Source organism: Anomalospiza imberbis, chromosome Z (genome assembly GCF_031753505.1).
Source record: "Anomalospiza imberbis isolate Cuckoo-Finch-1a 21T00152 chromosome Z, ASM3175350v1, whole genome shotgun sequence".
Taxonomy (NCBI): domain Eukaryota; kingdom Metazoa; phylum Chordata; class Aves; order Passeriformes; family Viduidae; genus Anomalospiza; species Anomalospiza imberbis.
The window spans coordinates 9713093-9728805 of record NC_089721.1 but is presented as its reverse complement, the minus strand read 5'-3'; the positions used below and the strand labels follow the sequence as shown (position 1 = coordinate 9728805).

Genomic DNA, 15713 nt, shown 5'->3' with positions numbered 1-15713 from the left:
ATTAATGCCAGTCTTTTGTACTTCTGTCTTGTTTCCTTATTGTATATGTCAGTGTTTTGTAGTTCAAAATTAGCCACCTAAATCTAGTCTGGGGTTTTTTAGAATTTGGACCTTTAAAAAAGTAAACATGCAGTCTTAGACCATTCAGTGAAATATAAACTCTTTGTAGTATTTCCACAAGAAAGTGTAAAGTCTCTGCTGAACAAAGCCTGTCACTGTAGAGTGCTTGTCACAGCATTAGTATTTAAATGCAGTCTAGTAAAATGCTTGACAGAGTCGCTGGAATGGTCAGATTAATGAAAAAAATAGTCTGAAGTTTGCTCTTGTTTGAGGTAACAGAAGTAAATTTAACCAATGGACATCTTGGTCTGTCTTCATGGCAATGTTCACCATGTATGTAGAAGAGGGTCGCAGAGGTGCCTATAGCTTTCTTTTGGGGGTATTTAGAATTATTAAATAAAGTTGCAAAAAGCAATTCAGAATAAACACTGTATTAGTTAATCTTACATTTTTTCCCTGGCCCTTATTTGCCCTTTTTTCTTAGCATGTTGTGACATAAAAGCACAGGATGTATCTAGCAATACCCATTTGTAACTGTGAATGTGAAAAGTCTTTGTTTTTCAAAGACTTCTGTGTTCCAGTCAGAAACACCCTGCTGATATTTTAATTGGCTCAGAGGCTTTTCTTTATCTCAAAAACATCAAGATTCTTGTTATGTAATTTATATTAATTTCCTTTCTGGGCAGTTTTTTTAATTCTAATTGCTTGGTTGTGTATTTTCATTAATAATTTGGAAGCAATATGCAAGCCCACATATCTTTATACTGTGTAGTGTGGTTCTGTAACTACATAGGTACCTGTTTCTTTTAAGTATATTGTGTTTCTGTATTTCTCTTGAAAAAAGAATATGTTGGAATCCTTTTTCTTCCTGATACTTTTAATGGCCACATGCTAATAGAAATTTCTGTTTCTCAATATTTAGGTAATAAGTCCAGAGAAATACGATATCAAGTGTGCAGTCCCAGAAGCAGCAATAATTTTAAATTCGTGTGTGGAACCCAAAATGCAAGTTACAATCACACTGACATCTCCAGTCATTCGGGAAGAGAACATGAGGGATGGAGGTTGGGAAGTTGTTAAAGATGTTACTTATTTCTCACCTGTTTTTTTATGTTTATCTATTCTGCTTAAGATGGCACTAAGGTCCTGGAAGGCAACATGCTGGCACATATATTTGATCAAAACTTTGTTTTTCAACAACCAGTCTCAGTAGAAAACAGTTGGTTAAAGTAAATGTGTATATGATTCTTTTATTTAATTTTTAAAATTTCCAACTTTGTTGTCCAACCTCAGCTTTCTGGAAAAGGTACAAGCTTGATTTTTTTCCCCATCTTTTAAAATGATGTGGAAAACTAAGTATTTTATAGCAAGTGGCTGTAAACTGGCTTTCTAGAACAGTCTTGCCTTAAGAGAAAGATTGTATGGATTTAGAAAATCAAATCACAGGTTTTTGGGTTTGAACTGGGTCAGTATTACCATCACTTAGACATTCTGAATAGTGCCACTTAAAATGCACTTTTACAGTACTTTTGACAGTAACAGTGCTTCTAACTTTAAAAGATAATGCGATTTTTTCCAGCTCTCTGAGGTTGTTTTTGGTCTGGAGTGCTTTTTGAGTATATTTAGGCTCCTGGTATTGCAATCACTCTTCTATCCAGCTGGCAAACCCTACTAGTACAATAAGAAACGGCTTTGTCGTTGAGCTGAAGTAGAAGGTGGAGCTTGGGAATCAATTTACGTTTCTGAAGTCCACAGTTTCTCTGGTGCCAGCAGTGTTGCTTTAGGGTCTGTTCTGTAACACTTTCAAAGCTCCAAAAGCTTTTAAGCCAACAAGCATGATTAATGTCTGCAGTACATTGGTTCTTTTTACTTATGGGTCAGATAAAATTAACTTTTGTTTCCTTTTAATCCTGTATTTTCATAGTTGAAAGAGATCAGAGCAAACAGGGTTCTGGTGTTTGACAGTGAACCTACAAATAGGAAATCTGAGGCTGTTTTAACACTTCTCATATACAGGTTGAAGGAAATTTTATGTGTGTATGTATACATGTGTTTGTGTATATACGTATTTATATAAGCCACTGAGGTTTTTTTTATATTTCATCTCATCACTATATGTCCTCTAAAACACTTGAGTTTTTAATATTGCATTACTAAGTGTCCTGTAGCTGTGACTAGTGCATTTATAAGCAAGCTATGTTAACAAAGTCATCCTACATAATCAGAAAGAAAAATTTTCAACATGCATTCTGTGGTTTGGATGACTTCTAAAGAGTCTTAGAGTGCTTTTGTTTTAAACTGTGCATTTTATTCCTAGCTATAAAGGCTTTGTATGTGTACTGTCACACCCAACCAATTTTACTTGGTTTTGGACAATCTGAGTGTATCATGACTCTGGGCTGAATCCAACTTTCCATATTATTTAAGTTTATAAAAAAATGCATTTTATTATTAAATTAGACTAACAATTTAATGAAATTAACCTTAAACACCATGTTTATTTTTTGATGTACTGTGCAAAAGTGCAGTATTGATTCTTGTGCTATACTCAATTTCAACTAAGTGGTTTCTGGCCCAAAATTCTATGATGTGGACTAAAAGTAAAACAAATTTCAAATTGCTACCATCACTCCCCTAAGTTACATACCAAAAGGAAACAAATCTGTATTTTTGTCTGACCCACACTTGAGTTAAATTATCTTTGTGAGTTTATTCACTGCTGAATGCAGTACTGCCTCTAGGCAAACAAAATCAAGTTAGATTTCTCCTCAAGACACTGAGCAGTATAAAATGGATGTGCAGAAAAGTTCACTTTTGAAACTGGAGCAAATAGAAGACTGAATTGCCAATTATTGCAGCAAAGAAGTTCCTTATTCCGAAGACTGCTGCTTATTTGCTGCAGAGTAACAGTATGTGTTTGTGTTTTTCTTACTGCAGCTTCTCATGCTCTGTGTCTTACATTGATTTGAAGTTTTCATTTTCCTTAGCCCGCTTGGGGAGCTAGTTCAGATGTTAAGGAAGGCTTTACCGGAAGGACCAGTTGGAGTAAAGACGCAACTTGAGTCTTGCACGTGGAGTAGAATCATGTTTGATGTGTTATTAAGAAAAAGGCTAAAAAAAAAAACCAAACAGTGAAATTAAATTGTTAACCGCATAGCTACTGTTCCTTACAGTATTGTGCGTTTGACAGTTGACCGAATCTGATACATTTGAAGAGCTCTAACCCAGCTGTGGAGTCTTCCTTCGGCAAACAAAGTGTACATACTTACAAACACCTCTGTGTGTGCGCGTGTGTCTTTCTTATCCTTTAGCTAACAGCCCCGGTCCAAAGCCTTCTAGCAGAGAGACTTGATTCCTGTCAGGGGTTGCTGCCAAGACATTGGAAGGATTTTTGACCAAGGTTTTCTAAAGCTCAGTGTCACACCTGCCATGCTTTACAAAGGAGGGGTTTGGATGCATAGTCCTAGCATCTGCTGTTACTTTGTGTTTGGTTTTTTTTTTTTTTTTTTTTTTTTTTTTCTTTTCGTCTTTGTCTCTCTCCTAGAATGAAGCAGTGTTCACACTAGTCTTATAATAGTTGACTGGATAAAATGTATTTTATGTAATAAAACATACCTAAATTGACATACCTGTTAACTTTTAATGAAGAGGTAGTGTGGACACAGCACGTGTAATTGAAGATTAACCCCTTATGTTTAGGCTAGTAATAAGTTATACAGGGTAAGAATTCATGCCCGTGTTTTGTAAATTAATTCAGTTTTTGTCCTAGTTTAGTAGGGTGGTAGGTTAGGCATCTGATTTTAGTTACACAGTCTTTAAGGGGTTAATCCAGAAATGTGAAACATATGCAAAAATCCACAGAATAAATATTACAGGAGTTCCCTTGATACATGTTTTCAGTCATTGTTCTCTCAGTGTAGTACATGCCTCAGCAACTTCTGACTTTCAGAGTCTTTTAAGTTCCAAGGGTATTCTTATGACAGCCATTAGTAACCCATTTTAGATCAACATTTCCAGCACTGAGTAAGATTCTTTCCTGTACATTTAAATTGTAGTTCTTCTCAATAAAACTATATTACAAGTTAAAGATTTTCAGAGATAAAAATTTCAAATTATTAATGAATTATTGTGTTAAAAGTTTGCACGGTGTCACCTATTTGCATATTAGTTTTAGAAGAGTGTAAATAATTGACTGATTAGGTTATTGGCCCCACAGCACATATTTGCATTTTTAATTTCTCAACCTTATTTTGCCACTTTTTCCTGTGGTGGGTTTTCTCAGGATGTACTCCTTGTCTCATATATCTGGGTTGTACTCCTGTCATCTCTTCACTTTAGCTGGCACCCCTCTCGTGTAGGTTTGGAGGGGATTTTTTGTTGTTGTTGCTTTTGTTTTCGTTTGGGATTTTTGGGTTTAATTGGTTTTGTTTTAAAAGAAACATCACTTTAAACATCTTCATTTGCTCTGTAATTGCATTGTTAGTGAAGATTTTAATTTTTCCACTTTAATACATAGTCTGTAAGTTGGAATATCTGTGAGAAGTTACCTATGTTCTTCTCACCTTTGCTTTTATGAAGTCTTGACATTTTTATCCCTGTGCAGAGCAATGGGACTATCCTATCAAAATGCTCAAATCTGAATATAGTACTTAACATTAAATTTAGTTACTGTACTGCAAAGCTGTACTACTATGTTAATTCATGGCCTTTTAGCTCTATATACTAAAGAATCCTATTATTTTACATTTGTGATTTTAGATCACAATTTCTGCAACGTTCCTAACAGCTTCTCGTTGCAGGCACATTTCATGAGTCTCATCTTTTATTTTATTTTATTTTATTCTGTAGCTTAACCTAAATTTAGATCTTGGAGGAGTAAACTTTATTGTTCCAAACAGCTAGCTCCTGTGAAACGTGTGCCACTGAGTGAGGGCTTTTTGTTTCATCTCATTTGGTTTATCACCACTTATGCTAGCAACATATGTTGTGGCTAGTCACCATAGCTATTTTCAGAATGAGTGAAAAAGTAACTTCTAATGGTGATCACTGATCTGATTATATCCACATAGTTTTCAAGTAACTCAAGGATACCGTTTCACATTGTTTAGTGATTCCAGTTTCACTGATTAAACCACTTTCGTGGTCTCTTCATTTCTTTGGTAGCAAAGCAGTCTGCTTGGTAATTAAATTATTTTTGGAACAATTAAATAGGCAACATCTGGCATGTTTTCTCCATCTTTCAGACATTTTGCTTTGTTTTTTAGACTATTCCTTGCTTTTCTTTATCTTGGTGAGTCTTTGGTAAAGCAGTCCCTTTTCAGATCCTTCATTGCATCCTAAGTGTTGCTGGAACATATCTGTTATGGGCTGAGGAATTTTATTTATATGAGTAAGAGAGAAGGTGCTAGAAAACAAGGAACTCTGTAATATTGAAGAACATGTCACATTCCTTTAGTCAGGTTAAGTCAAATAATTTTAAGTTTAAGGCATGATAAAAATAACAACATTACAAAATATTCAGTGCTTTTAAAATTTGTTATACTTAGTTTTTCTTTCAAGAATAGGTCCCAATAACACCTGACAATTAAAATTTTAAAGAAACTAAGTTTGATTGTTTCTACTTAGTTAAAGTGGATTTTTGTGTTCCTTCTGTCTTGTGTTCTCTGTGCTGGTGCACTGTGTCCAACCATCCTTCCTTCGGTATTTAATTTTAGGGGATATGTGTTTTTCCACTGTTAGCTGAAATAAAGAAGTACTATGCATTGCATAATCAGCAATGCAATTGAAAATAACTTCAGAGCTGAAGTGCATTATGCTCTTGATCTTCCTACTGGGTTGATGCCCTAATCCTAATTGAGCGACTACTGCTGAACATTTACATTTCTCATTCAAGGGTTTAAACTTTAAATGGCATGTGTGACATTGAAGCTATTTAAGGAAGTGTCTTGCTCACCTGGTCAAACACCCATTCCTCACTGCATTTTGCCAATTCAATCCATTTTAGATGTAACCTCGGGTATGGTGAAAGACCCACCGGACGTCTTGGACAGGCAAAAATGCCTTGACGCTCTGGCTGCTCTACGCCACGCTAAGTGGTTCCAGGTTCGGAACATCATTTTACTTTCTTCTTGTAGCCTTATGAGAGATTAGTTCAGTTGCAATATGAATGTTTAACTGTGTGAAAACACTCAGCGTTATTCATGCTAATAATACTTGGTACTTCTCTGGTCCCTAAATTTAACTGTAGAAGGTTGAGTATGCAGGAGCTGCTTTATGCAGTTATTGCTCATTTGACATCATTTTTTTTTCCAGTCATTGAGAAGGCGATGTTGAAAGCTTGACTCGCTTGGGGTGATCATATGTTGTATATTTGTTATATATTCCATAAGGCTGCAGAGTAACTTCGCTTTAAATAATGGAATATGTGTTTAAAGCTTTGTGTTTAGATTTAAGACTTGTTTTTTTCTATTTCTTTAAGTGCATTAAGTGTAGGGAATGAAAGGTGAGAAGCAACTGTTTGGTTTAGTGACTTTGCATTCTGGCAAAGGCACAATAAAGAAACCAAACAGATTCCCTTGACCTTTCAGTCTCTATACCTATTTCTTAGATCTTTACTTTACCCTTTTTATTTCTAATATAGAAAGATACTGTATTTATTGTTTCAAATGAACATGGGTCAAAGTGTATAGGGGATCAAGAAACGTTATTCTTGTATAACCTGTGCACTTTGACTTCTACCACCTTAAATTACTAACCCTGTATAAAATACTGCTGTAAATGGCAGCTCACGGAATAAAGTTGGTAGAATGATTTGTTTCAATCTTGTATCTGAGCTTCCATTGAACAGTGGTGTTTTAGTCTTTCAACAAGTCCTGTTTGCTCTGGGTGCAGGGGTTAATTAATTTGGTTTTGTATTGCTCTCAAGGCTAGAGCTAATGGTCTGCAGTCCTGTGTGATTATCATACGTATTCTTCGTGACCTCTGTCAGAGAGTTCCTACTTGGTCTGATTTTCCAAGCTGGGTAAGTAATGTTTTCTTAATGAGCCTTCTTGATAAATATGTTACTACAAGTAAATTATAGGGAAGTGTTAATACAATTTTTAAATTCAGACTTTTTCAACACATAATGTAGGGTTTTGTTTGGGATTTTTTTGTTTTGTTTTTTTTTGTTTGTTTTTTGCTAACAAATACTCCAGATTCCCTCTTAAAATACAGTTTTCTGAGATTTTTCATTTGAAGCTGGAAGTTACTGTTTTTTTTCCAAAATAAATTTTCTTGTTCTTTGTGGGTAGATTGCTATTGTAGGTTTTAGCATTTTTTTCCCTTTACTCTATATAAAAGAACCTATTTTTTTCTAACCACCTACTCTGAATTGCTTCGCGTTTGCTGAAGCTTTATTTAAAATAATGTTGGCTGTGCCCAGATAGTTCTGTGATAACAGAAAGAACTCAAAAGAAAAAATCACAGTAATTCTTAAGTTTATTATGTCCCTTTTGCAAGGGGAAATACCACAGTACTTCAGTACAGCCTGTGGTTGTGTCATCATCATATTTTAGTGAGTGTCACTTAAATCTCTGGGTTGTATCAGGTCACTTTTCTTAATTCAGTTGAGTGTTCTTGGAGCATTCCTTTTGTGTTGGTTACCTTACAAATGCTCCAAATACTAACAGGTGTATAATGTGTGGATTGGACAAAGTTAATCTGAAACAAATACCTGAAACATGCATCATGTGGAAGTAAACCTTGCTCTGACTGTTGTGTTTTGCAGACGAAATCCAGTTGCACTGAGCTGCTTCCTTCTCAGTTTTGACAGGAAGAGTGCTAACATTGTTTTGATCATTTGACTTTATTTAGATGAGAAATACTTTACAACTCAAGTTTGCAGACAGTTTTATTAAATTACTTCTAATAATATATATTGCTTCTGGAAGGGAAGTGGAACAGTAATGTCACTTTTTCTAAATATTTAAATGGAAAAAAACTAGTGCCAGTTTCAGTACTGCATTTCATAAAAAGTACACTAAACAAATATAGCTTAAAAGATGCTAAGTGCTCTCTTAATATCGCTATGATACTGAGTTGCTAGAGAATTAACCTTGGCATACTTTCAGAAAAGTATCCTTACAACTATTGCAACACAGAGCAGAGATGTGGGTGAAGAACAAGGAATGTTGCTTCTTAATTCTCACATTATGTGTTTCAAGGCACATCCAGAGGGAAGAGAGATATGAAGTCTTAGGTGTCAGACCTTGCAGTGTCTCAGTTCTCTCCAAAAGTGATTCCTGATTTGTTCCTTGTGCCTGATGCATTCTCAGTGACATGGATCAGCACTGAACTGTAGTCAGCTGTTCTTTTGGCCTGTAGGAGAAGTCTTACTGATTAAAAAAAAGACAAAATTAAAGTGGTGATTTCAGCCAGCATGGCTGGAATTTAAAAGATTGCAGTAATACAGTTTTCTGAATACACATATTCTCCTACCCTCTATACTAAAAAGCTTTTACAAATGAAAGAGATGACAGAGCTTTAAAAAAAGAAAAAAAACATAAGTAGTTGTAAAAATAGAAGTTAATAGGAAGCCTGAATGTTCACAGTAGTAGCGTTTCATATACCTAAAAGTAGAAACTAAATTAGAAGAATTTTGTCAGGTTCCTACACATTATTCAAATTTGAAATCCAGCCTTTTTTGCATATAAACACCAAGACATCATAATTCATGTTTTCCCAGGACTGAGTTATAGACCTCAGTGTATGAGGATCCAAAAGAACTAGATTTTAATATATGCAAATCCAAGATCTGCTTTTTTTCCTTTACTCTGATGCACTTTTTTTCCTCCTTGAAAACCTCTTAATTACTGTTGCCAAATCCTGACTGATACAGCAGGAGTACAGAAATAATGTGCTCAAGAATTGAAATCTGTCAGTTAAATGGAGCTAAATAGAAAGGAATGGACAGCCTTAGTGGTTAGCACTGCCTGTAGTTACTTGCATACATCAGAATAAATATTTACACCTTGAAAGGAAGAAGAAAAGGTAGCATTTAAACAACTGTAGATGTGGTGAGGAGGACAAGGTCCAAACAACAAATGCCTCCAAAAAAAACCTAGCAAAAATTATTGTTGGAGAATTAAACTTGCCAAAGAGTGAAACATCTATCTAATTCTCGGAAGGATATATAGGCGAAGTTAGATCTTTCTTTTACAAATACTTTTATAGGTTCTTCTGGAAAAAAATAGTGTCTAATAAAAGTGAACAATGGAAATATTCACAGAAAAAGCATCAGTACTTAAAGCACAGCTAATTATTTAAACCATTTTAACTAACATCAAATAATGTATACATTTCAGAATATCTACATTCTGAAAATGAAATGTATACATTCAGAAAATATATTTATCATAGAGGGTTTTTTATATTTGTTTAACAACTGAATTAGTGTTGCTTGCTAACCAGGAGAAAAATTAAAAACTGTGAGCTTTAGTTGTGCTAAACTGAAGGACTAGAGAGGATATTAAGCATTTTAAGGACATTAAATTTTGATGTTATAAGTTTCTGTACTCTTGTCGAAAAAACTATTTCTACTTTCATAGAGCATCCTGTTCCATTGTGTATACCATGTACTGTATTCATGTGGCTGAAAGAATCAAGTGTCCCAGAGTGTTTCAAACTCTCAAAAATGGCTGGACAAGTTGTCTACCTGTATATGTAGGCTACTACTGTATAAATTTCTCCAAAATTACTGAACAACTTGTGATAGGAAGAAGCCCATCATAGAATCACTGAATTCTTCAGGTTGGAAAAGACCTTGAAGATCAAGTCCAATTGTTAACCCAGCACCACTAAAACTATGTCCTTAATTGCCATATCCACATGTTTTGTGTACACTTCCAGGGGTAGTAACTCTGTCAACTCCCTGGGCACCCTGTTCCAATGCTTTACATCCCTTTCAGTCAAAATTTTTTTTCCTAATATCCAATCTAAACCTTTCCTGGTGCAACTGGACGCCATTTCCTCTTGTCTTGTCATCATTTATGTGGGAGAAGAGACCAACCCCTACCTGACTACACCCGCTTTTTTTAGGTGGTTATACAGAACAATAAGGTCACCCCTGAGCTTCCTTTTCTCCAGGATAAACACCCCCAGCTCCCTCAGCAGTTCCTAACAGAACTTTGTGCTCCAGATCCTTTCCCAGCTCTGTTCCCCTTCTCTGAACACATTCCAGTACCTCAGTCTCTTTCCTGTGAGGGGCCCAAAGCTGACCCCAGGATTTGAGGTGTGGTCTCACCAGTGCCCAGCACAGAGGGGCAGTCACTGCCCTGGTCCTGCTGGCCACACCACTGCTGATACATTCAGGATGTCCTTGGCCTTCTTGGCCACCTGGGCACACTCCAGCTCATGTCCAGCCACTGAAAACCAGCACCTCCAGGTCCTTTCCCATTCAGCAGCTCTCCAGCCGTGCTGTCCCAGCCTGGAGCTGCAGGGGGTTGCTGTGGCCCAAGGGCAGGACCCAGCACTTGGCCTGGTTGAACCTCACACAACTGGCCCTGGCCCGTGGATCCAGCCTGTGCAGATCCCTCTGCAGAGCCTCCCTGCCCTCCAGCAGATCAGCACTCACACCCAGCTTGGTGCCATCTACATACTGGCTGAGGGTGCTCTCGATTCCCTCATCCAGATCTTGAATAAACAGGACTAGGCCCAGCACTGAGCCCTGGGGGACACCACCAGCAATCAGCTGCCAGTATCAGTACTCATTGTTCATCTGGCTCCACCTTTCTTTTTATTCATCTTTATAAAATAACTGGGGTTTCTTTCCATTTTAACTGAAAGTGTTCTATGATGTGTAATGTTCTTCAAAATTCAGGATTCAAAATTCTCTACTGAGGAACAGTAGCAGCCTTATTCTGTCTTAGTCCATCTTCTAATTTGTCTGATCCTCCTGTTGTTGGTGTAGGCTATGGAGCTGCTTGTGGAAAAAGCAATTAGCAGCGCAACTGGACCACAGAGTCCTGGAGATGCACTGAGAAGAGTTTTTGAGTGTATATCTTCAGGAATCATCCTTAAAGGCAAGTTGCCTTTTATGTATACTTACACTTAACTAATCTGTAATCTTGCTCGTAATAAGGTAAAGATGTGTTACTAATTAGCCTGATTATTGTAGGTGGTCCTGGCCTTCTGGACCCTTGTGAAAAAGATCCTTTTGATACGCTTGCTGTAATGACAGACCAGCAACGAGAGGATATTACTTCAAGTGCACAGGTATGGGAATGTAGCTGTGAAGTAACTAAATTTGATGTATGGTTTTGTTTTGGTTCTGTTTTTTTGTTTTTTTTTTTTTGTAATGGAGCTTTACATTGAATGTGAATTTTTTTTCTCAGAATGTAGTCGGATCTTACCATCGGATCTTACCATCTTACAGTCGGATCTTAGCGTGTTATTGCACTGAAATAAATGTATTTTCCTGAACAATTTACAGCATTCTCATCTATGTCTATATACCTAGATCTAGATCTGTAAACAGACTTACTCTACAGCAGTATGTTACTAGATTGGAAATTTTATAAATACATCTGCATAAGATTCATATAATAGTAATGATCATTCATGCTTCCAGTTTAAAAGGTTACTGCCTCTGCCTCTTAATTTGATCCTTTTGCTAATGTTTCCTGATCTTGTGTCACCTAACATGACATGTGACAAGCCTTGGCTGTTTCATTGCAAGCCCAGAAGCCCAAACACATGCACATTAAGCTAAGATGCTGCACTTACAGAAGCAGCAAAAGTGACATACACGTTACTGTGTTGATGTTGTTGGGAGACAGAAAGATGGAATAATTAGACCTAAGGGTAATATCACACATCACTGATGTTCTTTCCTAATTGTTTGACAAAGTGCTCAAAATGGACGTTTGTTTGTAACACAAGTAACTTCTCTTTACCATTTTTCTAGTTCGCGCTGAGACTCCTTGCATTCCGTCAGATACACAAAGTTCTTGGAATGGATCCATTACCACAGATGAATCAACGCTTCAACATCCATAATAATCGTAAAAGGAGAAGGGACAGTGATGGGGTTGATGGGTTTGAAGCAGAGGGAAAGAAGGACAAAAAAGATTATGATAACTTCTAAAAATGTTTGTCGTCATTGCTAATATTGATGGTAATGAAAAGTCCATTTGTTGCCTTGCTTTTACTTCATTCATAATGATGTCTGTTTAAAACATCCAAAACCAGCTTCTGAATTAGATTTGGAAGAGAACAACCTAGCTCTTCTGTGAGATTCTGAATATTTTGATTGGATGTACTGTATCAGACAAATTATGGATGGAAAGACTGCAAATGGAAACTTGTCATAGGAAAACATAGTTTTCCCTCACTGCATTTTCTTTAAATGTGTTGCTAAGTTTAGTATCTTATTCTTTTTTTTGTCTTTTTTATTAACAAGTGCATTGTCTTCCTATCTTGACTGTATTTAACGCAGCATTTGTGCTTCTGTTGCTATGTGTATTTTGACCTTTTATTTAGAGATATTTGTTTGCCTTTGATACTAGTTGTATGAGTTACTTTGTTTTAGGTAGTGAAATAGTTCCCCTCCCAGTTGATATTTTACAGAAGGTTTTTTTTCTTTTTTTGTAAAGTGAGACTGCAGGATCATGTTTTTTTCTAAATGTGAAGGGGTTACAACACATAATTGTCCCGCCATTTGAGTGCTCAGAATTCAATGTTTTTGCCAATCTTGTGGCATTTGGCATTTGTCTCCTTAGTGTGATATAACAGTGTAATTAAGACAAATTTGTGTTAATCTAATCGAGTTTGCTGTTAGTTGTGCATTAGCAGTATAAAAGCTAATATATACAGTATGGTCTTGAAACAGTTTTAAAGCCGCTGCATAATTGATCAAAAATTTGCATGATGGGTTTTTTTTTTTGTTTTTTTGTTTTTTTTTTTTTTTTAATAGAAGGGCTTTACAAACTATTATCTTAGGTTAAATGCATAGGTCTTTGTATGATTGACTTCGTGACATAGCAAGGCCAAAAAATAACTTTCTGAATTTCTTTTCTCAATGAGCAAAGGTGGGCATTTTCCATTTAGACAAAGTTAGTCATTCTTTTCAGTCAACTTTGTCAATATGGTATTAATGCCTGTCAGCCCTTAAAATATATGTTTGTCATATCAGTGCCTGTGAGGTTATTCCTTATATCTGTTCCTGTATAAACTTTCTGTGATTTTTTTTTTCATTAATTCAAATTTTGAAAGTGAAGTATTACTTAAAAAGTGAAGGTTATCAAAGAAAAAAACCCAGAAAATTATTTACTGTGGCCATAGTGTATGCTTATGTCTCTTTCAAAAATCTAAATATAGCAGTGGTGTAAGTAAAGTTACATCATACTGTTGATGTGTGCTCTGGTACACAGGTGTGATTTGTTGTCACAGCACTACAGTGGAATACACAAAAGTTAAAATTTATTAAACTACTAAAATTTATTACACACTGGAAACTGAAGTTTCACTTACTGTTAAATGTGTATTATTCTTTGTTGCAAACCCATAAAACACAGATTAACATAGACTAACATTCCGGTAGCTACTTTATTGATGGCTGTAGGAGAGTATCACATGTGACAAAGATAACTTGTAATTTCTGATACTGTTTATTAAGAAAAGCCCAACTTCTGTTCCATTTTAAGGTCGAATTTATCTTTGACCTTTTTAATAAGCAACTGTTGGAGCAGGGGGCGTGTTTCTGTTCACAGCATCTACTGCTAACCAGTGTGGGCCTATGGAATAAAAATACAATATTTTAGAGAAATAGAGGGAATCTAAAGACTTAAAAAAGAAAAACACTTAATAATAGGGTTCTGTGAGCATAAGAGTGCAATTTTCAAGGGAGTGATTATAAGGGGTTAGCATATAAAAGTAAAGCTTTCTTATTGTAGGAAAGCTTTCTAAATAATTAGAAATATGAAAGGCAGAAATGCTTTGAAGTTACTTTAAAAAAATTACACTCATTTCGTTGTCCAGCCTTCATGCATAGCTCCAAGCATATGCTTGTTCTAGGGGATATCTTGCTGCCATCGTGTCTAGTTAGCCATTACTATTTATTTTGAAAGCTACAGGTGCTATTCATGTGGCTAGTTCAACTCCATACCAAAGTTTCTTTCCTCATAAGGCAAACTTGTCTATTCAGGAATGTGACCCTAAAATATAGGATTAAAAAGGTCAAAGATGTATTTTGGATTTTCTGTATTTTTGTTCTACTGGCTTGTAGCTCCTAACCAGTTTCTGGATCTTTTGAAATATTGTATACTTAAAGTGATTCCACATTAAATATGAAGCTGTGACCATTATTTTTGTGCTGTGTGGTGAAAGGTGAATTTGCAGTTTGTTTCTGGTGTTCCTGCCCATTTTAATGGATAACTTCTGACTCTTGTTAACAAATCTAAAAATGTAAAAACAAGGTTTTCAAAAGTACAGAGCTAGCTTTGACTTAAATACTACACTGTGCACTTGGGAAGGCAAAACTGACTAAATGAGCGTTTTAATACCCTATGTTTTGGTAATGCTAACAGTTTACTAATAAGCACTGTTTACTTTTTTTATTCAGCAGTGCTGTGTGTTAAATCCCACAATTCCAAACACTGTAGTCCTCATTCACAAGAGGAGAATGTACACAGAAAAGGTATTCCCCCCCATGCTCACCTTAGAGGAACAGCTGGTGAACATATGAGCTGTTCTGTTTCAGAACTTTCTTGAATATTGACTTGTCTTCCTAGTTCATAAGTGTGTCCTGTCTGTGAGCAGTGTGGTTTCACATGGATCTGTGCGTAAAGGCACTGCTAGAAATTAAAGTCTGTTAGACACACTCCATTGATTTCTTGCCCTTTTATGAAATTCTAGATGAGCACTTAAACTTGCAGAACTATTGAATATGATGGGTTCATTTGCAGCTTATACTTTTAGACCTTTTAGTACTTAAAATTTTTCAGCCTAGAAAACTTCCATGAATTGGAATCAACTTGAAATATTCCTGCAAAAATGTGCATGCATATTTAACATTCTTATTGTTGGTTGAATATCTGCTGATCATTAGTCTGTTAAGTAGTCACACAATACCAAATTCATTTCTTTATTAAGCAATTAAGACTTGTTTGGACTAACCAAACAGATCTGAATAACACAGCATTAATAATGGTGGGCAATAGACAAAGTTAGCAATGGTTTCTTTCATTTATGTTTCTGTTTTACAAAGTACAGTGATAAAGTCAACAAAAACATCCGTTTTCCTTCAATTTTTTTTTAAATGACAGCTATAAGCCGAAGAGCCTTCTAGCCAAAAAGGCTAGCAAATTAAAATTCTCCTGAGAGATTCCTTTCTAGATCTCAGAAGATCTTTTCATCTTTCAGTGTGGTATTTCTCAGACTTTCAAAATGAAACAGATAGCTGGTCTTTTTGAGAAAAAAAAATCCAAGGAGTATTCTCCATAGACTTACTTACAGCAGTTTTGATTTATATCCAAATAAAAATCAAACATCATTCTATAAATATCTGTTCATCTGCATTCTTACATTTTGTTCCACTTTTTTTGCTTGCATTATGAAAGTCTGAGAGAAGCTGGCTGTTGTTTATTGAACTTCCTGCTTGTTTACAGTTTGCATTT

At 35.7% G+C, this 15713-nt stretch overlaps 1 protein-coding gene across 3 annotated transcripts in view; it reads left to right on the top strand.

The window, feature by feature from the left end:
- Positions 1-14402, top strand: part of ZFR (zinc finger RNA binding protein) — a 47606-nt gene extending 33204 nt beyond the window's left edge. For 2 of the 3 annotated variants that reach the window (XM_068176342.1, XM_068176344.1), the window contains 6 exons: positions 983-1124; positions 6065-6162; positions 6986-7081; positions 11009-11120; positions 11216-11313; positions 12005-14402. In XM_068176342.1, coding sequence (XP_068032443.1) covers positions 983-1124; positions 6065-6162; positions 6986-7081; positions 11009-11120; positions 11216-11313; positions 12005-12184 — 726 coding nt within the window. In that variant the 3' untranslated portion in view covers positions 12185-14402. Of the gene's footprint in view, positions 1-982; positions 1125-6064; positions 6163-6985; positions 7082-11008; positions 11121-11215; positions 11314-12004 lie in introns of those variants that run through there. The other variant, XR_010994431.1, reaches the window with a different exon arrangement.
- The last annotated feature ends 1311 nt before the right edge of the window (positions 14403-15713 follow it).